Below are 19,640 nucleotides of genomic sequence, written 5' to 3' on the forward strand. Positions count from 1 at the left end.
CTTCCCCTGGGGGTACAGCTCACCCGTGGGTGCCTCAGCCTTGCACCGGGGCACCATCAGAAGGACCTTGGAGCAGGTAAAGGGATATTCTTGTCTCTGTCACTCCTGCTAGCCATTTGATCCTCTTGCTCACAAGCAGATGCAAGCTCTAAGGCGTGGGGTGCTCCTTTTGGGAGACGCTGGTGGCTTCACCTGGGGCAGAGTTTCCGTGTCCTGGGTGTCGGAGCTTTGTCCCTCTGCTCTCAGCCTGGGGCAAAAGCGATCCCTGACCAAGGCCAGCTCCACCTCCACTCCCACTCAGAAACGTTCCCAGCAAGTCCCACCTGCAGCTGCACCTCTCTGCATGGTCCCCAAGGGGTGCAGGAGGCCGCACGGGGAGGCTGCGGAGCCGAGGCATGCCGACGGGCTCCCTCAGCCCTCCCTTCTTCCCAGGGGATCTGGGTGCCAGGCAGAGCCTGCGCTGGCCACACAATGGCCCTTTTGAAGGGCACAAGCCCATCTGGGGTGGCAAAAGACTCAGCATCAGAGGGAGCGGGATGAGACCTGCGCTTCAGAGACACACTGCAGGGCACCCTAACCTACAAACAGTCCCCACACACGGGAAGTGGTTTGCAGCCTTGCAACGAGCCCAAAATAGATCGTGAGGCTAGTAAACATGTGAGCTCCGCTATCAGCCTCCGTGCATGACCACTGCAGCTGGAAAGCTCGCACCTCCCATGGGGTTTCCTACCCCCTGTCAGTACTGGGAGGGGGGGTGGACACACCAACACCAGCCACATCTCTGCCAGCGTGCTGCAAAAGGAGGGACCAAGCCAGCGCTAGTGGACACGGGGTCTTCAGGAGGTCTGAGGGCCATGCATTAGGGAGGTCCTCCAGCTGTGGCAATGTCCCTGACACAAGCTGAAAGGTTAACCCTGGTCTCACCCCCCTCTGTGAGCAGGGGAAGCTCATGATGCTCAACCATCCCCAAAGAACTCGTGGAGCGCAGCCAGCCACCCCCTTCTCTGTGGCCCGCTCACAGCCAGCCCACCCGATCCTCCCGGAGAGCTGGGCTCTGGGACCCCTAATCAAAATGAAAACAATCAATTTGTGACTTAGTTATTTTCCTTTTTGCTTGGTTGTGATGAGCACACAAGGCCCAGTGAGTTTATTTATAAACTGGTTTTGGTTTTCATCTCAGCAGAGCTCTGAATTTTCAGCCTGGTCTTTCTTGCTCTTCCTGGAGGACTCATCAAAGGTCTGAGTGAGGTGGGCAGCCCCTGGGGGCAGGGGATACAGCCCCAGCAGAGAGATTTCGTCTGGTCCTCCTAGGCATTTGCAGGGTTTCAGGGATGCTGAGGGGCGTGGGTCGAGTGTGCCCCAGCCCCTGGAGCCGGGAGTTGGGGTGACCCAGGAGCACAGCCCCACAACCACTTCCCAAAATCTCAAAAATTGCTAAACCTCAAGTTTTCCCTGTTTTCTTCTTTTCTTTCATGCCAAGGATGGAAAAGGGTTTAGAACAAAGCGGGGGGGGGGGGGGGGGGGGGGGGGTGTGTGTGTGTTTCACTTTAATTTGCTTTGAAATACTATAAACTTCACCCTCTTTGGTTTGTTCTGTTTCAGAAGAAAGGCCAGGAAAAATTTGAGACATATACCACTAGAAATTGACAGCATGCCCCAGGTTGGTTTTTATTTTCAGAAAATGTCCTTACTGGAGGAAGATTGAATCTTTAATGAGATACATTTTTCTTATCATCTACAAATATCTTCCTGGCATGATATGATTTGGAGGAAACGTGAGGGGGTCTCTTGTGCAACGTGGCCCAGCTGGGATGGCCATGCTCTCCCCTTTACTCACTGTAGTGGAGACAGATAATTCCCAGTCACTCCCACAGCCCCAGGCTCCCACTGGAGTCAATTCCAGGACATGATGTCATCTCAAAAATTCCAACATTTCTCCAGAAATGTCAAGAATAGTGTGGGCAAAATTTCTGGACACTGATGGAAAGTCACCGGTGCCGGTGCAGGCAGGGCAGGATGGAGGCCACTGCAGGTGGAAGCAAAGCTTGTCCTAGAGATGGTTTCTGAACTTAGGACACTTTTAAACACTTCCTTTTCTGCTCGAATCCTGACTCCTCAGCTCACTCTTAAAACCTGCTATAAATAGCAACTTACATCAGCCAGTCTCACCATTTTTTTTCAGGGTTCCCCTTTTATTCAAGATCAAGAATTTCCCTATTTTGGCTATCACCAAATTTATTTTGGACATTTGCTTTACTTAGCACTTTCTCCTGGGTTTTTGTGGGGGTTTGCAGAAAGCCTCTGTCATATCCCTCTATGTAAATTGGCGCAACATCAGCCAGACTGCTTCGGACAGCCCGTCCTGCTGGCTCCAAGCACTGCCTGCCGGTGCTGGGGACAACGGGAGACCACAGGCTGGGTCATGGATCCTGAAACCAGCTGGAGCCACGGTGCAAAAGCTTCCACCTTACACCACTTTTTTTTGCTGTACTATGAACATAATTCCCCCTGAGGTGCTCCATCCTGCTTTTCTGTGGCCATCTCTCCATCTGGGAGTACCTCCCAGGTCCTTCATCTGAGACACAGAGCTTCACTTCTTTCTAAAAGTGGTAAGAGCTAGAAGAAATTACTTTTTCATTTCATCATGACTGGAATGCAGGGGAGTGGGTAAGGAAACATTTTTTAGGAGCATGTTGCAACATCTCAGGACATCACTGATGACTGTAGCCTCCCTCCTCCAGTTTGCAAAAAGATGGCAGAGTGGGGTCTTCTGTCAGATTTCTAAGGAAAAAACAGACCCCTGGGAAGCAAACACCCTGATTTTGGGCTTATTTTTGGCTTTCTGCAGTAGAAAAGTTTCAGTCCTTTTTTGGCCCCTGTAACACACATCATCTAGTCTAAACTGATCCTAAACTGACTCAGCTAAACTGAGAAAAGTTTTTTTGATTAATTAAAAAATGTTCCCTGACAGTCCAGAATAATTTGGCATCTGCTTGCCAACGAAGGTATAAAGGCATGGAGGTTTTCAGCTGCCTGAAACAGAAAAATATCTAATTGAAAACATGTGAATAATTAATACAGATCTCCAACTAATATTTCTGGTTTAATGAAACTTGTTTTTTATCAGAACATTTTTGCACCATAAATGGCATTTCTCCTGCCTGCCCTACCCACATTGTGTGCCTCGGGAGCAGGACAGGACCAGATGGCTGTAGGTGGCAGATCAAGACATGACCCATGCATGTTTGAAGGTGCAATCACAGGGAACAGCTCAGAGGCAGACCACGCTCTTATGTACGTTTACAAGTTATATTCCCTCAGCAACCAGACAGAGGAGCCAAGTGAGCCGACGCTAGCTCAGACCTGATTTCTGGTCCAGCTGGTGTCCGGCTGAAAGCCAGGTTCCCACCTCCTGCCTGGGTGGGTGCCCTGCCTGCGGTGGCAGGCTCTCTCCTCATCCTCTCAGGATATTTGGGGACAAGCAAGTTGACAAGCAGAGGAGGGAGTGAGGTCTGACCTGATGAGTGAACCCGTGAGGTGCTTCTCTCTGCAAATGGCAAAGGGAAGGATGGAGAGGGGACCAGATGGCCATGGTGTGGCCAGGAAGGAGGTGATGCTCAGCCCGGCAAGGGTCACACTGGCTCTGTGGGGTAGGTCTGCCCTCCCCAGCCAGGCTGAGGGGCAGGCACACCACCACGGCTCCCAGCAGGAGCCTCCTTGAGGGTGGGCCACCTCTGGGACTTCTCCTGTGCAAGTCCAGGATCAGGTTGTCCTCCGGGCCCCTCTGCCCGTATGGAGCAGAGCAGTTCACCTCCGTGGAGCTAACCTGCCACAGCTGGTGGAGGGTCGTGGGCTGCCCTGCCTCCCCTTCCACCAGCCACAGCTGGGGGAGGGATGCGCACACCATGCGACGTTGGAGTGATATTTGGAAAACACCAGGTTATTTACAGAAGGTGTCTGGGTCAGTAGCTGGGTCCCTTTAATAGAAGCACAGTGAGTCAGCACCCAGTGCTGCGGCACGAGTGCAGAGGTGCTGGTGGTGCGGTTGGGTCGCTCCGCTTTACGTTAAAGTCCTTCTACTGACTTTCAGGCAGCATTTGCCAAGACATCACCACTTGATGATGTCTTTGAAAATAATGAAATGGAGACATTTCCCAGAAATGTGTCTGCATCCCTGTTGAGAAGAGATGTCCTTCTAGGAACAGCCCATTACAGCTGGACAATCCCCAGCTCTTCCCAGAACATCCCTTCACTCTTCTCCTCAGGGACAGAGAGGAGTTTGGTAGACCTCCATGGCAGTCCATGTGTAGGCTGGTGGCTTCCTCCCAGTGAACAGTCCCTAGTTGCAGCCCTTGCCCAGGCCTCAAGGAGCTGCGAGCTCTTACTTTCTCCCATAAAATGTGGTCATTCCTCCTTGTCTGTGGTCATTATAATTTTCTCCCTTCTACTCTTTTCTTTCCAGACATCCCAGTTTCTGCCCATGCCCTCACGCCCCAGTTAATCTGTTCCTGGTCTTCATAAGTGGTGCCTTCTTCCTCACTCTGCTCCTGGAGCTCCTTCTGCCTCATCTTCAGTATCGCAGTCAAAGTCTCCAAACTTTCTTTGGCTCTGCATCTCCATGCTTAGCAATGATAGGCCTCACCTATCAACAGCCCTTGAAATTTAACTGTCTAATCTAAATAGGTCATTTAGTGTCTCTTCAGGACCTGGAGTGTAGCAGGATCCTCCAGGAGATAACACCCCATCTCAGATCTCCTTTCCCTTAAACTGAGGAAACTCAAGTGCTTCAGATTCTGGGACTCTTATTTCATGCCCACTGCTACCAGTGCTGGTGCCCACAGTGTTGTCACGGCTGCAGGACGTGCTCTGAGTCCCCTCAAACTACGTGAAGCACGTACAGGGTATGGAGCCCACTGGTGATGGCTCCCATCGTCTGCTACTGGGGCAACATGGGCTGTACAGATGTGGGAAGAAAACAGTCCATGGTAGAGGAGACGTCAGACCCTTTTTCCCTAACCAGCCTCATCCCATTTATGCTCCTCAGCCCATCTGCACAGCTCTTGGAACGCTGGATTTTCTTGGGCAAGTTGGGTAATAGGGGCCTGTTGACAAATGCAGGAACCTCCACAGGGGAAGTTCTTACTGAGGGACATGCATGAAAGAAGCAGAAATAGCAATGGTGATTGTTTCATATCCTGTGTCTCTGGGGAGTCACTGAATCGAGGGGGGAGCTTCTCCCTTCCGGGGCTGGGGCTGCTGCTCTGTTCCACCACGAAACTGCACCACGAACGGTCTCTCCTCTGGGGGAAATTCCACCATGCCTACGCAAGCTGCTGCATGGAACTCCTCACCCCATAAATTGAGGAGCTACCCACTGTCTCAGCATCAGACAGAAAAGAAGCTTTCAAGCTCCACTTGCCTGCTTCAGCTCCAGCCACCACTTCTCAGCTGACATGAAGATCTCCATGGCTGCCCTCGCCATTCTCATTGCCACCTTCTGCTACCAGACCTCCGCTGCACCGAGTAAGTCCAGATTCTCTCCCTTCTCTCTAAATGGGGACAAGAGAGATGTCCCTGCTGATACAGAGTCCCTTCTGCCAGCTCTTCCACCCCTGGGACCCTTCCCATGTCAGATCACCCTCTGGCAGATGCTCCAGGGCTGTTGGGGCTCTCCTGCCATGAGAAAGCCATACCTCAAAGCACAGCATGGGCTGTCTCACTGCCAGCTCGGGGTGAACCCAAAAGAGAAAGAATTGAAGGAAAAAGAAAACAGACCTTGTCTTTTCTGTTCCTCCACATCCTCCCCGCTGCCCAGACCCCGGGGTCTGCAGTCCCAGCTCCCTGCCCCTGCTCCCCATCCCCTGCCACAGCTGACAACCATCTTTGCCCTTCACAGTTGGCTCTGACCCACCAACCTCCTGCTGCTTCACCTACACCTCCCGGCAGCTGCCCCGCAGCTTCGTGGTGGAGTACTACGAGACCAACAGCCAGTGCTCCCAGCCGGCCGTCGTGTAAGTCCTCTCCTCCAGGATTTCTGTTTGGGCTGAGGATCCAGAGAGGGAAAGACCCCTCTTCAAAAGACAGGGGATGGAGGCTGACCCCCGAGAGGGGGAGGGATGGGGGGACAAGAGGTGCAAGGTGGTGCTCCATGGACACAGGGGGCTCTCACCAGTCCTGCTCCACCATTTTGCAAACTAACTGGTGGCTGCTCGATAGGACGGGCATGGCATGATGCTGCCTGCCCAAATTCTGCTGATCCTCAGGAGGTGTTGGGTTTGGGGCAGGGCTCCTCTCCACGCAGCGCTCTCCAAAAACTTACCTCTATGTGCCCCCCAGGTTTGTCACGAAGAAGGGCCGCGAAGTCTGCGCCAACCCTGAGCAGGACTGGGTCCAGCAGTATGTGAACGAGCTGGAGCTGGACTGAGGTCCCAGGAGAGACCCTGCCACCCTGCGTCCCCGGGCTGCCGGGACCAGCGAGCCACATCTGGCTGCGGGCTGTCAGAAATGCTTCAACGTCATTTAAAGCTAGCTGAGAAATTGAAAATGTTCCAGAACCTGACTTCAGTGGTTCACTATTTAATTTTTTATAGGGGAGGGATCAGGTGCAATAACTTCACTCCAAACAAATAAGAATATTATTTAATAGATATATTTTTTTTAAATGAAGACTCATGCTCAGGTTATACTTTCTGTATTTAATTAACTGTATTTTTGATGTAATATTTAATTCAAATTTTGAGAAATAAATATTTTTGTAAGAACTTTCTGTCTTTGCCTCTATTACAATTATTTGCGATGAAAATATCCGAAATTATAATAGTGGCAACATGTTCTTTATTCCCTTTTCTATGCTGCCAAAATCCCCACAAGCTTTCCATATCTGAATGTCCTGTTTTGAAAAATAAAAAGAGAAAAAACATGAAGGAGGAGGTGTGAGAAGGGCATAGATTACGTTCAGGTAGCTTGGCTCACTCTTCCTATAAGGTATTTAATCACTACTCATTATGGCAGCTAGTTAAATTCCATCGCTGGCCCTATTACAGTCCATTACAATGTTAGCTTTAGGGGTTGCAGTTTAACATGCTGGCTGTTTCAGGGAAGGTTTTCTGAGAGCTGCAGCTAAAATGGATCAGCTATTCCCAGAGCTGAGGATGGAAAAAATATGTTTCACTACAAGATCTTTAGAATTATTTCCTTAAAGTCTCATTTATCTGGGACGTGAGACTTAGCAGATGTGTCCCTCTTATAAGAAAAGGTGCTTTTTCTCTGTGCCTCCAAAACCTGCCCATCTCTGGAGATGCCTGTCCAGAGAATGCAGTGTACCCCTGCAGTCGCCCAGCCAGACCCCAGCCCCAGGGCAGGATCTGCCCCACAAAGAGGTATCTCCACTGCAGCCCTGGGGCTGATCTCCCACTGGAGCTGAAAGTGATGGAGACAACACCATTGGTGGCTTTTAGGTTGCTCTGATCAGCTCTGGACACGCGCTGTTGGATGAACAACAAGGGTTTGGGTTCCTCCTGCCTGGACCTCGGGTGACTATAGGGCAGCCCGACGAAGAAGGCTCAGGTCGGAGACCTGCCTGCACTCAGCTCACCCCACAGTGTCTACATACTGAATTTGGGAGGACAAACATGAACATCAGTGAGACAGAGGGGAGCAGAGGGGGGGGGGGGCTCCTGGGGAGTGATGAAGACAAGCAGACACAGGGCAGGCGCTTGGTGGGAGCCGTGCGGTGAGGGGAGCCTCAGGTGGGGCTGGAAGGGACCAGGGGGACGTGGGTGTGTTCGGGGGAGGAAGAAGCATGTCGGTTATGTCAGAGGCCTCATCACTTCAGGAACAGCAGCCACCAGTTCCTCAGCCCACAGACAGCATGCACTCCCTCAGTCATCTCGCTACAGCGCTGACTGCATCCAGCTTAAAATAGCATCTGGGGAGGAGGGGGGTGAAAGGGAGACCTGAGCCAGTGAGCAGGACCCCGAGATGCTGCTGGGAGGGAGCCCACGGCTGGGAGGCTTGGGTGGCCATCACCGTGAAGGAATTTGTGCCCTGGTGACAAGGAGCTGCTCCCGCAGGTGAGGGCAGTGGCTTTGGTCACAGCCCTGGCCCCCCCAGGCCCTGGGGCCAGCACCGGGAGCAGGGCTCCTCATGGCCACGCTGGAGGGGAGGACACCTTGGCTGTTGGGTACCAGCTAGCCCCGTATCTGGGTGCTGGAGCCTGGTAGCTTCACCCTGAGGACTAAGACTGGCACAAAGTTGGGTGCCCAGAGCTGCCCGTGCTTGAGGGAACAGCAGGAGCAGGGAACATGAGGGGCGAGACCTGCAACAGGGTCATCCCAAAATGTCTTGAGCCTCCACAGTCCCTCTCGGACCCAAGCCCCATCTGTCCCTGTGGCACTGGGAGCAGTCCCACAGCCTTGGGGTTTCTTGTCGAAGGACACAAAGTGCAGGGTCATCCAGGGAGCACCATCCAACCCATGCACTCTTTGAGCCTGTTGCAAACAACTCCCTGTGCCAACATCCTTAACCACCCGGGTCACATTCAAGCCACCCACAGCAGACACCTCTCCTGGGAACCTCAGCTAACTCCTCACCACTTCTTGGAGGGAGTCCTGAATTGCTCATGTCTTTCTTAATCTTACACCCACCTACGTGTGACAGCTCAGAGGAGCCCTCAAAGTGCATGCGAGGAACACAGCCCGCTTGTGAATCCACACCCCCAGGCTCAGAGGTGTGAATGAAGCCTGCAGGAGCAAGACAAAGGCAGCCAGCAGCTTTCAGCAAGCTGGAAGCTGCCTCCAAGGTCTGCAAACAGCAGCGTGCACATGGCAAAGGCATCCCTGGTGATCTTCAGAGCCACCACATTTTGCAAAAGAGGAAGAGGAGGAGTGCAGGAAGGTGGGCCAGAGCAGGGACAGGCAGGGGCTGCAGTACCCATGTTGCCATTAGCTTAAATCTGCACCTGGGGATTACCCTGCCCAGAGCAGGGAATATATTTGCCGTACGCATTGATGCAGCTATATAAGGCTGACCTTGCTGCTAGAGCTGAGTGATGGAAGAAAAACCTCACAGCGTGCAGCCCTTGGAGGAGCCCCGGGGTGTGCTGGTGCTCATAGACGGGTGTCATGAGCTAATCGTGATGCTCATCCCTCCCAGAAACATCCTCACAGGGTGCTCAGGGAGCACCCACTGGAAATGGGGCAGGTGAATGCAAGAAGCAGAGGGCACTAAGCCCAAGGCAGCAGATGAAGAGAAAGGCGAGCTGGAACACGAGAGGAGGGTGGCTGACAGGAGATTTCCTCTGGATTCAGACCAAGACAAGAGCAATGGTGTCCAGGGTTTCAGAATTTGTAAACTACTAAAAGAGAGACTCATCCTGAAACTAGAGTGTGGTACTTACTGAGTATTTTGCGCAATGTATAAAAGTAAATATTTTAAATTAAAACCCTGGGAAAGCCTGGATGTGAACAAAAAATAAATCGTTACTATGATAAGAAAAAGATCATTATTATAATACACATGCACATCTTTATATATTTGTTGTGTCCATAGGCATTTTGAGGTATAAGGACAGTCAGGGGAGTTGGGGGTTGGAGTCTGGAATTGTACAGAAGGAGAAGCTGAGCTGTGCTGGTGGAGATACAGATTGATGGCGATCAAGGTTCATGGGCTGACAGCTTTTATACCTCCACTTTTTTAGAAACCCCGAAGGCAAAATGCCTGTGCACTCAGAAGTGCCAGCTCTGTGCCTTCCTTGCCATGCCAGGGATCAAGGCCCTGCCTCGCTGCAGGGAGGCGAGGCCCAGTCCTCCATCCAAAACAGCTCTTCCCAGAGTCACCAAGATGGGGAGCATGTCTCTTCTGGGTGGCCAGCATCCAAAAAAGGCATGTAAAAGTGGACAGTATTGCAGGTTGCACACAAAAGTAATATTTTCCTAAAGCAGCAATATATCCCAGACTTCCAGGGCTGAGAAAGACAGCAATGGTGCCTGGGTATCACCTTCCCTGTAATGTCCAACAGAAGGCAGAAGTGGTGATGAAGACCCAAAAGAACATTTCTGGTCAGTTCTTAGAAAGACTCGGACGACTACTCACATCCCACTCAGATGATGAAGCATTTTCCATTGTACTAGAAGAGAAATAAAGATGTTAACATTTGTTAAGAAAGCACATTTCTAAATCTGCATGTCTGTAAATTTTGCTGTGGAGAATCTTAACAGGGGACACTGTCAGTGCCTCTGGGTGACCAAACTGCCCCAGGAGCCAAAGCTTAAAAATGTGACATTAATCTACTGAGTGCTCAGAAAAACACCTCCCTGATCACCCAACCCCAACCCATGGCTGTTCTGCTAGACATGGTATCCCGAGCGATTACTGCCTTCAGTAAAACCAGACACCCTGAGCAGATCAGTCCTGGGACCCACCACAGCAAGAGACTGTCTCGACTCACAACGTCCTTGCAAAATTTATCTATATGCCCATCTTCCTTCAGAAGAAGGAAAACAAATGGAAATGGTGTGACTGTGGCACAGACAGGTCAACCCGCTTGGTAATAAATAACTTCATGCCACCGTGTGAGAGTCCCCAGCTTGCTTGGCTCTGGGGAGCAGGAGCAGTTGTGGGGAGCCCCACATGCTCGGGTTGGACCACGCTGTGCCGTGCAGCCATCCCTCGGGGCTGAGGCAGGTGGTCTGGGCAGGACCTGGCCCTTTGCTGGGCAGGATCTGCAACGGAGGCCAGAGCCAGGCCATGAATGCATTGCCACCGAGGGCGGGGGCAAGTTCAACTTGTCGTGACTTAAACAGAAAACTTGCTTGCAAAAAGCTTTAGGAACAGCTTTAGCTTTAAGTCAGCAGGGAATTCTAAAAGCCAGGTCCCAGTGCTCCTGGATTTTCTCCAGCTGCCCACTGCCAACCAGTCTGGGCATCTCCGGGCAGCTTCACAGTCGCAGGTGACGCGAAGAGTCCACCACATGGAAAATTTTATAGCATATTCAGAGCTATCTCATGCCTTCAACCTTCACTCTCTTCTTGGGAGGGGCAGATTCATGATTTCTAGGAACACTTTGGATGCCACATCAGGGTGAGTTCACACCCTTTCTATTCATTAATTTCTTCCCCCTGTTTGCAAGATCTCCGAACTGTTGCACTTCCTCCCACCTCTTCTGGAAACACTCTTCATCCCTCCGGCACCGCAGCAAGTGCCACTCATCTGTTACCTTGCCACGGTCAAGTTACTCTTGCTTTTTGGACAGTTTCCATCCCACCACCTCCTCCCACCCTTGGTTCAGTGACATTTACCCTGGTCCCTTTCCAACTGTCAGCCTGCACAACAGGTTTCCCTGGCTGTCCTCACCACTCCCAGCCCCACAGCTGCTTCTGTTTCCAGCCTTCTGTTAAGACCTCAAAGTTCACGTCCTTTCTTATCGTCTCAGGCTCCATAAACTCTCCCTGTAAGAGAGGACAGTGGAACGCCCCAAAATGCAATAAAACTCAGCCGAGAGGAACTGCTATCTCAGGTCCAGCATAATTTTTCACCATGAGACTCCTAAAGCACCATCCAGGACACCCCCAGAGAAATTGTGCCCAGCATTTAAGACTGTGTTTTATCAAATCTCATTTTACTTTAATTTAATCTGTCTTTAAATTAAGAAGTTTCATTATTTTTATCTGAAGGGCATGGTCCGCAGCCTCTCCAGTTGGCAGTCCATGGCTGCAGGCATCGCCTCCACCCCGTCTGCCCCCAGGACTGTGTCTCCTGCCTCCTGGTCCTGAGGACCACAGGCACTTTGGTTTAGATGAGTAGAACTGGCTGATGCCACAGCTGAGCTCAAGGACCAGAGAGCTTTTCGTCTAGCACCATGGTGGTAGGTTGCTTGAGGCAAGAGGCTGGGGCAGCAATACAGCCTGGAGGAGAAGGGATGTCACAAGGAATTGAGAGACCAGAAGTGACCTTTGGAGACACCAGCAGAGGCTGGGTTATTTTTCTTTCACTGGGTTTTGCAGCCCCCAAAGTGCCCCCATCCTGGGGTGGGCAACACACTTCTGCTCGTGCTTGGAGATTTCCCACCTAGGGGGCTTGTGAGGGGAAGGGAAGGGGCTGGAGCTACCAGACCAGGAGGTGATGTCCTCACCAGGGGATGAGAGAGAGCAGCCCAGGGACCACCCACACCCATACAGAAGTCCCCTCACCCTCACCATGGGCCCCAGCAACATGAGGCTTAAGCAACTACACAGGCAGCTGCCACTAACAAATCCCTGCCTGGCGGGTGCCTGGCTTGCTGTGGTGTCCCACTGCTGCCACGGTGGGATCTCCCAAGGACCCCCTCTGGGCTGGAGAGGACCAAAGCAGCACCCTTTGCCCTTCGAGATGTTGCGCATTAGCTGGGGCTAACGAGCAGGGATGGACGCACCACAAAAACACACTGCTAACCACACAAGGCTCCCCAGATCAACCCTTTATTGCCTTGTTCCAGTACATTTCACACCAAAATCAGCACTACACAGCAGGCTGGGTGCGTACCCTTATCCAGCAGCCCATGAGATGAGTGGCAGGGCAGTGGAGGTCCGTGGGATCCCCTGTCCCCCTCGGCAGCACAGAGGGTTATGGCACATCCCTGCTGCAAAGTGCCCTTCCCAGCACAGGCACGGCACATGGTGGGTGTCACACCCGGCGGGTTACCCCCAGCAGCCAGGAGCATCCAGGGACCCTGCCATGATGCTCACCAAGGCACACAGGTATTTCCCCAGTGCTGCCCCATCATCACACTCCTGCTCACGAGAGGAGCTGGTCAGGCTCTCAGCTCTGCCAGCTAACGAGAAGACAGGGCAGCTACTGTCACAGGACGATGCACCCAGTCCCCTGCGTGTCCCTGACCCAGGAGATCACCAAGGGCTCTGCATTTCTGCCCCCCAAAAAGGCACCCAGGAAAAAGAGAGGCCGGAGGTTCCCTGAAAACTTGTCAGTGAAGGTGTAAATGTGGGAGCGGTCACTCACATTGTAAAAAGAGATTTCTCCTGCCTCATAGTCCAGGAACATCCCGATGCGCCGGGGTCTCACGCTCAGGGACAGCGGGGAGATGGGTGAGGTGAGAGCCTCGTAGTTGCCCCCGTTTTGCAGCCGCAGCACCCAGTAGCCGTTGTTTGGGGAGAAGAGGACGTTGCCTTTCCGGCTGGCAGACTCCTGGCACAGCCCCAGGCCCCACTCGGGCTTGTCTCCCACCTGCACCTCCCAGTAGCAGCGTCCTGAGAAGAAGACCTGACTCCCCAGCACCACCGGAGCGGTGTTGAACCTCTTGGGGCTGTCGAAGAGGGACAGAAGCAGCTTCTTGCTCCCACGCCGCACACTCTTGCGGTCCTCGGACAGGGTGAGCTCAGGGTGCGCTGTCTCGGGGTCCAGAGTCACATCCACTGGAGAGAGAGAAGGGTGGAAGGACAGACAGGGGCTTCAGGGGTCTGCACGTGCAGACACAAGTGGGTGCCTGCAACTCAGATGCCGGGCTCTTCCTGCTCTTCCTGCATCCTACATTTATTTGCTTGTGCCTGTCATTTTACACACCTCCCAGCGCTGCCTGGCAGCGGGGAAGTACAATACATAAACTCATGCTAACTATAAACCACATCAAAACATTTGGCATCTGGCTGCAGAGCAGGAACAGAATGAGGGTGGCTCATTGGGGAGGCGGGGGACACCAGAGCCAAAATGTGCCAGGAGCTGGCACAAAAGCAGGCCCTTTACCTTTGAACTTCTTCAGCATGTCCCTCATGCCCAGGCAGCGCTCAGGGATGCTGTAGTTTTCCTTCAGGGTCACGGACACAGCCTTGGGGGACTGGAACTTTACCTCCTCGCACCTGCAAGGAGAGCAACGCCCATGGGCTGCATCCAGAGCCCACAGCACAGCCAGTCTCATGCTGGGGGCAGGTTTAATGCCTTTCTCTTGGCTGCACAGATCCATCTCCTCCCTTGAGGAATTTGGCTGTGAAGAGCACTAGGGACAACCACTTGCTTATCAGCAAGCCTGATGGGACCAGAGCTAAAGGATGCAGGGAATGGCAGTGCCAGTCCCTGGGAAGGAAGGAGCAAGGTGAGCCAGGCAGCACGTCCCTTCGGAGGGGACACACCTCACACACCACAAGGCCAGGCAAGATCTTGACTCAGGCGCTGGAAAAAGAGGATAAAATCTCTTCTCCAGCCCCCGCTGGTCTCAGTCCCTCCTTTGTCAGCCCCAGGGATGACTAAACCAGACGCCGGCAGGGAGGACAAGGGCTGGTTGGCATGGACCAGACACAAACATCTCACTTAGAGCCTGGACGCAGCTAGGATGGTAGGAGGAATGAGCACAAGTACCTACCTGCTCAGGACACTCTTCATGTCCTAGAAGAAGAGAAAAGGCATTCTGGGTGTGGGGCTCCAGAGCCTCACACCCGCCAGCCAGCCTGGCCCCAGCCACCTGCCCACATGGCAAAGGCATCGGGGCTGAGCTAGTGGGGCTGGTGGCATAGCCTGACCTTGAGCAGCCCCTCAGCCGGCTGCTGGGTCTTCTCCTTTATCTCCAGGATCAGCTCCTCCAGCAAGGACTTCTGCTCCACCAGCCTGGCCAGGTTTTCATTGATCAGCAGCAGAATCCGCTTCTCCTCCTCCTCCAGCTTCTGGAGCAACAGCTTCTCCTCATCGGCCAGCAGCCGATGCAGCTTTCCAAACTCGCTCACAATCTTCTCCCGCTTTTTCCTCACTGTCTCCTTGCAATAAAAAGATACACAGTGTGGAGTGAGGCAACGTCAGCCAGGCAGCCAAGACAGAGCCGGATTCTCCGGCACCCACACCAGCATCAGGCCCTGGGAAACCATCGAATTCTTTTGATAAGTGCATTTATTTAAGAAAACAGCCAGAGGCTAACTGCTGTGCTTTCACCTCGCCTGAGTTCCCACTTCACACACATCCTCAGTTTACCAGCAGTAGGACTTTGCCCGAGGCATTTCTGCTCAACTGGACCTCAGATGTTTAATGATGTCTCGAGGGGCCTGGGGGGGCTGCTGGGCTGCAAGATGTCATCAGGTGTCAGGGTACATTTTTATTAGACATGGTACAACTCATCCCTCCAGCTAGATTCAGACTAATCCGCTGCTCAGACAGCCCAGAGGAAATGCTCCGTGTTTGGGAAAACCCACAGCAACAGGAAAGAGGTGGAAGAAGCCCTGGGGCTGGGGAGGTATGGAAAAGGGGAGCCAGGGAGGGCTCCCCAGGTGTCTGAGAGCTCTTACTACAGCAAAAAACAGGCAGGGACTGCCAATGCTTTAGGGCTTTTTGCCTGAGCCCTAAAAATTGGCACTTTGTTCAAAACCTGAAGCACCAGGAAAACACTCTGTGGTTAGCTAGGACCGTGAAACCTCAAAAATGCAGAAGATAAGCAAAAGGAAACTGAACTGCATTTATGTCCAAGCATGTGATTTCTTGGACCTGAGTCATGAAGGCTTGATAAGCCAGAACAGTCACAGACACTTCTCCCCAACCACTCGCAAGAGACATTTTCTCTTTTTTACTAAAAAATTGCAACCAGCTGCCGGGCCGGGAGGAAGCCAGAGGCTGCTGAGCCATGGCCCCGGAGCCCTGACTCAGGCCCGCGGGGGGAGAGTGACACAGCTCTTTCAAAACCTTCATCCCCAGCCCCATTCCAGTCCTGAGGGGGACAGAGGGCACGCAGGGACACCCCAAAAACCTGCCATCCACCTGGCCAGGCTGTGGTGGGCAGGCAGGGGAGCTCAGCAAATAACTAGAGGAGTCCAGAGTAACCTGTTTTCCCTGACAAAGCTGATTAATCATCAACTCCAGCTCAGGCCTGGGTAACTCGGTCCAGCAGTTTCCTTTTCTGCAGTTACTTTTACTTTCCAGCTTCCACCCCAGACAGACATGAAATGAAGCTGTTTTGCTGGCGTCATATCTCCCCAGGAACCGCCTGGAGTCAGGCAGAGGTGCAGTAATTCAGCTTTTCTTTTTTTTTAATGAAAACATTTCCAGTTGCTATTGCTGTGAAGCAGTATGTATGGCTCACGCCTGGCTTGTAACTCAGGCACACCTTGTAAAACAAAAGGCACATAACAAATATCCAGTGTGTGTTTGTTTAATATGCACGTAAGCTGCCATGGATTTGGTGGAGCTGGCGTGCTGCTCTTTGCAAAGCATTTCTTTGCAAAGCTTTTTAATCTTTTTATTGAGCCGCACACAGTCACTGAGCCTGGTTTCCAGCGCCAGTCCTCCATACAACAGCAGGACGCAGGGACACGTCCCATCCTGAGGGCTATTCCAAATTCACAGCTCTAGCTAAGATCACAACTGCTGATACATCTGAAGCGTATTCTTTCAGAATTAAGCCAGGCACCTGCCTTGCACTCCTGGGTTTTCATCCTTTCCACTGACTCACGCTTCTTCACATCCTCCGCTTCCTTCGAAAGATGCTCCAGGGATTGCTGGAGTTTGACCTGGAAAGAGAAGAAATGAGCTCAGCTTGCCCCAGCAGCAGCGGCCAAGCGCGGCAGCTCAGCCCCGGGGCCGCCGGTGCCAGCGGGCAGCCAGGGGACCGGGGATGGTGACCCCGCGCCAGGCAGTGCCAGCCCTGGCACCCGGACCCGGCAGCTGTGCCCTTCACTCTGCTCGCAGCATTAACCCTCTCCACGCTCCTCCTGTTTTCCCCGTATTTTTCTCACTGTTCAGGTTTTGGAGAATAAAGTGACGGCCCCCCCCACAATGCCGGGGTGTGGGGCGGCTGGTGGCGTGCTGCCGGGAGCGTCGCTGGGACTTGGGGTTTGGGTGCCCCCCTCCACCGAGGCAAAACGTCCCCAGGGCAGGACACCCCCTCCGCTTCTCCGGTGGGTCTCAGAGGAGCAGGGAGCCAGGCTGTGTCTGTGACTGACAGGGGTGAGCCTGGGTGCCTCCACAGTTTGGGAGCCAGTGGGTCCAGCCTCATCCCTTCAACGAGAGCGGCTGGGTGGGTGCCGCTGTCTCTGCCCCCCACCCCTCTGCTTTCCCAGCAGGGCTGTTGGGAGAGGGGCGGCGGGGGTCCTGGCAGCCGACCCCGCTGGTGCTGGTCTGCCCAGGGCGCATCAGGGCAAGACAGGGGGACCCCCAGCACCCCGACCTCCCCTACCTTGTACACCTGCGCCGCCTCCTCGATGGGGTAGACGGTGTGCGAGCGGTGGTGCAGCGACTCCCGGCACACCACGCAGATGGCCTCCTCTTCCTCCTCGCAGAAGAGCTTGAGGCGCTCTTCGTGCTGGGCACAGAGCGGGGTCCCTGGCCCCGGCGCCGGCCCTTGACCACCGCTCAGCCCCAGCTGCCGGATGCTCTCCACGATGTTGGCCAGCTGCCGGTTGGGTCGGAAGCCGCTGCGGTGGCAGGAGGCCCGGCACTGCGGGCAGGAGAAGGGCCCGTCGGCCCAGAGACCTTTCTCCTGGCAGTGCTTGGCGATGCAGCCCCGGCAGAAGTTGTGCCCGCAGTCGACGCTGACGGGCTCGCTCATGTACTCCAGGCAGATGGGGCAAATGGCTTCCTCCTGCAGCCGCTCCAGGGCACCGGCCAGGGCCATGGTGTGCTCCGCGGCCGGGCGGGCTCCCCGGGTGCTCCTTCTTCCCTCCTGGAGTCACTCCTTCCCTCCTGGAGTCACTCCTTCCCTCCCGGAGTCACTCCTTCCCTCCCTCCCGGAGTCACTCCTTCCTTCCCTCCCGGAGTCACTCCTTCCCTCCCGGAGTCACTCCTTCCCTCCCGGAGTCACTCCTCCTTCCCTCCCGGAGTCCTTCCCTCCCTCCCGGAGTCCTTCCCTCCCTCCCGGAGTCACTCCTTCCCTCCCGGAGTCACTCCTCCCTCCCTCCCGGAGTCACTCCTCCCTCCCTCCCGGAGTCCCTCCCGGAGTCACTCCGCCAAGGCAGGCTCAGCGGCTGCGGGACCCCAGGACCGGGCAGCACCGGCGGGGCCCCCGCAGCGGCCGGAGCAGCCGCCGGCCCCGGGGGGGGAGGAGCCGGCCGGGGCTGGGGCCGCTCCGGCCCCGGCGGGGCCAAGCGAAAGGGAAAACCCTGCCGGGAGAGTGGGACAAATCAGGAAGCGCCAGAAATAATCCGCGCCCGTAGATGACGCCGGGCACCGGGATGGCGGAGGAGGCGACGGCGGCCCCGGCGGTGGTGCCGAGCGGCTCAGCCCGGGGCTGCAGAGGGAGCGCGGTGACCCCGCCGAAAACCTCCCCCGCGACACCCACCCGCGGCCAGGAGCCACAGGCTTGGGTATCTACCGGGGCAGGGCTCGGGGCCCGGAGCCTGCCCGGATCCCTGCTCCGATCCCTGCCTGGATCCCTGCCCTTATCCCGGCCCAGATCCCTGCCCTTATCCCTGCCCGGATCCCTGCCCGAATCCCTGCTTGGAGCCTGCCCGGATCCCTGCCCTTATCCCTGCCTGGATCCCTGCCTGAATCCCTGCTTGGAGCCTGCCCAGATCCCTGCCCTTATCCCTGCCCGAATCCCTGCTTGGAGCCTGCCTGGATCCCTGCCCTTATCCCTGCCCAGATCCCTGCCTGAATCCCTGATTGGAGCCTGCCCGGATCCCTGCCCTTATCCCTGCCCGGATCCCTGCTTGGAGCCTGTCCAGATCCCTGCCCTTATCCCTGCCCAGATCCCTGCCCTTATCCCTGCCCGGATCCCTGCCCGAATCCCTGCTTGGAGCCTGCTCGGATCCCTGCCCGGATCCCTGCCCGGATCCCTGCCCGGATCCAGCAGAACAAGCACTGCACCACCGTGCTGGGGGATGTGCAGCACGGAGGGGCTGGGGGGCAGCTGGGGGTCACCCCGTCGCCCTGCAGACCCATCTAGTGCCAACCCCGCCCCCTCCTAGCCACCGCTGCCCACCACAGCCTCCGTGAAGCATCCCGAGAGCCCGCAGGAGAAGCTGCAGGTTTTGCTCCTTTTTATTACACAAAATAACTTCAACATCATGAGTACAAATTAGAATGAAAAGTTTCACTGAAAATGCCAAATAAATTAAAAATACCTTTGCGTAAATTTAAATAAAAGAGCTAAACACTGTATTAAATAGTCTGCCAAATTCACAGGCAATAAGAAAAAAGGGACATGTCTTGGAGGTGCCCATAAGAGAAGGTCCTCACGGAGGTGATGCTTGAAGGAAGCAGTCCATTGCTTGTCCGCTGCCTGCCTTGTCCTTCAGGTGATTCATGATATTCTTGACCCACTTTTCACCAGGTTTGGCACAGACCAATCTGCCTGTGACTGTGGTTAATCTGCAGAAGGAAAACCAGTTAAAGGAGCCTGGAGGCGAGGCAAGGCAAGGAGGACCCCCAGTTCCCTGCCACTGGTGAACCCCACCGAACCAGACACCTCTATAGCTGCAGAACAGCCCCTACAGAACAGCTGCAGAATAGGAAAATAAGAGGCGGGGGGTGGGAGGGGGGCAGGAGGGAAACTGGCTTAATGTTGTTACTGGTGTCTTGCTCTCTGCTGCATAAACCACTTGGTCCCCAGCATGCCTGCTCCAGCTGGGACACCGTCTTGCCTGGGTCCCGCTATCTGGGGATGAGGGGGGTGACCAGCAGAAGCTCTCTTGGCTCAAATCTAATAGGGAGGCCCAGAAACTGGTTTCCTGGGATGTGGG

General features: G+C 54.4%; 2 protein-coding genes across 4 annotated transcripts; one reads left to right on the top strand and one right to left on the bottom strand.

The window, feature by feature from the left end:
• Positions 1 to 5,334: 5,334 nt before the first annotated feature.
• Positions 5,335 to 6,617, top strand: LOC104361846 (C-C motif chemokine 4 homolog). Its single transcript, XM_009968051.3, has 3 exons — positions 5,335 to 5,523; positions 5,897 to 6,011; positions 6,337 to 6,617. The coding sequence occupies exons 1-3, from the start codon at positions 5,454 to 5,456 to the stop codon at positions 6,422 to 6,424; spliced, it is 273 nt and encodes a 90-aa protein (XP_009966353.2). The 5' UTR covers positions 5,335 to 5,453; the 3' UTR covers positions 6,425 to 6,617.
• Positions 6,618 to 9,505: 2,888 nt separating this feature from the next.
• On the bottom strand, positions 9,506 to 17,684 carry LOC104361863 (E3 ubiquitin-protein ligase TRIM39-like). Of its 3 annotated transcripts, none has more exons than XM_033007174.2 (7): positions 17,138 to 17,684; positions 16,377 to 16,472; positions 14,505 to 14,735; positions 14,348 to 14,370; positions 13,735 to 13,847; positions 12,994 to 13,406; positions 9,506 to 10,126 (listed from the first exon to the last, which is right to left on the bottom strand). In XM_033007174.2, the coding sequence occupies exons 1-7, from the start codon at positions 17,573 to 17,575 to the stop codon at positions 10,100 to 10,102; spliced, it is 1,341 nt and encodes a 446-aa protein (XP_032863065.1). In that variant the 5' UTR covers positions 17,576 to 17,684; the 3' UTR covers positions 9,506 to 10,099. The 3 variants fall into 3 exon arrangements, with proteins under 3 accessions (XP_032863065.1, XP_042647777.1, XP_032863064.1); XM_042791843.1 differs by lacking the exon at positions 9,506 to 10,126 and adding an exon at positions 11,811 to 11,903; XM_033007173.2 differs by lacking the exon at positions 9,506 to 10,126 and having other exon boundaries at positions 12,440 to 13,406.
• Positions 17,685 to 19,640: the final 1,956 nt, after the last annotated feature.

This window comes from Tyto alba, unplaced genomic scaffold, assembly GCF_018691265.1.
Source record: "Tyto alba isolate M040663 unplaced genomic scaffold, T.alba_DEE_v4.0 Super-Scaffold_19, whole genome shotgun sequence".
Lineage (NCBI taxonomy): Eukaryota > Metazoa > Chordata > Aves > Strigiformes > Tytonidae > Tyto > Tyto alba.

What these genes read in the sequence shown, in the direction of transcription:
- LOC104361846 (XM_009968051.3), top strand. Translation starts at nt 5,454, where the DNA reads ATGAAGATCTCCATGGCTGCCCTCGCCATTCTCATTGCCACCTTCTGC. An exon ending in CCAGACCTCCGCTGCACCGA is followed by an intron (nt 5,524 to 5,896) that starts GTAAGTCCAGAT and finishes TGCCCTTCACAG; the next exon opens with TTGGCTCTGACCCACCAACC. An exon ending in TGCTCCCAGCCGGCCGTCGT is followed by an intron (nt 6,012 to 6,336) that starts GTAAGTCCTCTC and finishes TGTGCCCCCCAG; the next exon opens with GTTTGTCACGAAGAAGGGCC.
- LOC104361863 (XM_033007173.2), bottom strand. Translation starts at nt 17,575, where the DNA reads ATGGCCCTGGCCGGTGCCCTGGAGCGGCTGCAGGAGGAAGCCATTTGC. An exon ending in CGGCTGAGGGGCTGCTCAAG is followed by an intron (nt 14,371 to 14,504) that starts GTCAGGCTATGC and finishes CTCTTCTTCTAG; the next exon opens with GACATGAAGAGTGTCCTGAG. An exon ending in CATGCTGAAGAAGTTCAAAG is followed by an intron (nt 13,407 to 13,734) that starts GTAAAGGGCCTG and finishes CTCTCTCTCCAG; the next exon opens with TGGATGTGACTCTGGACCCC.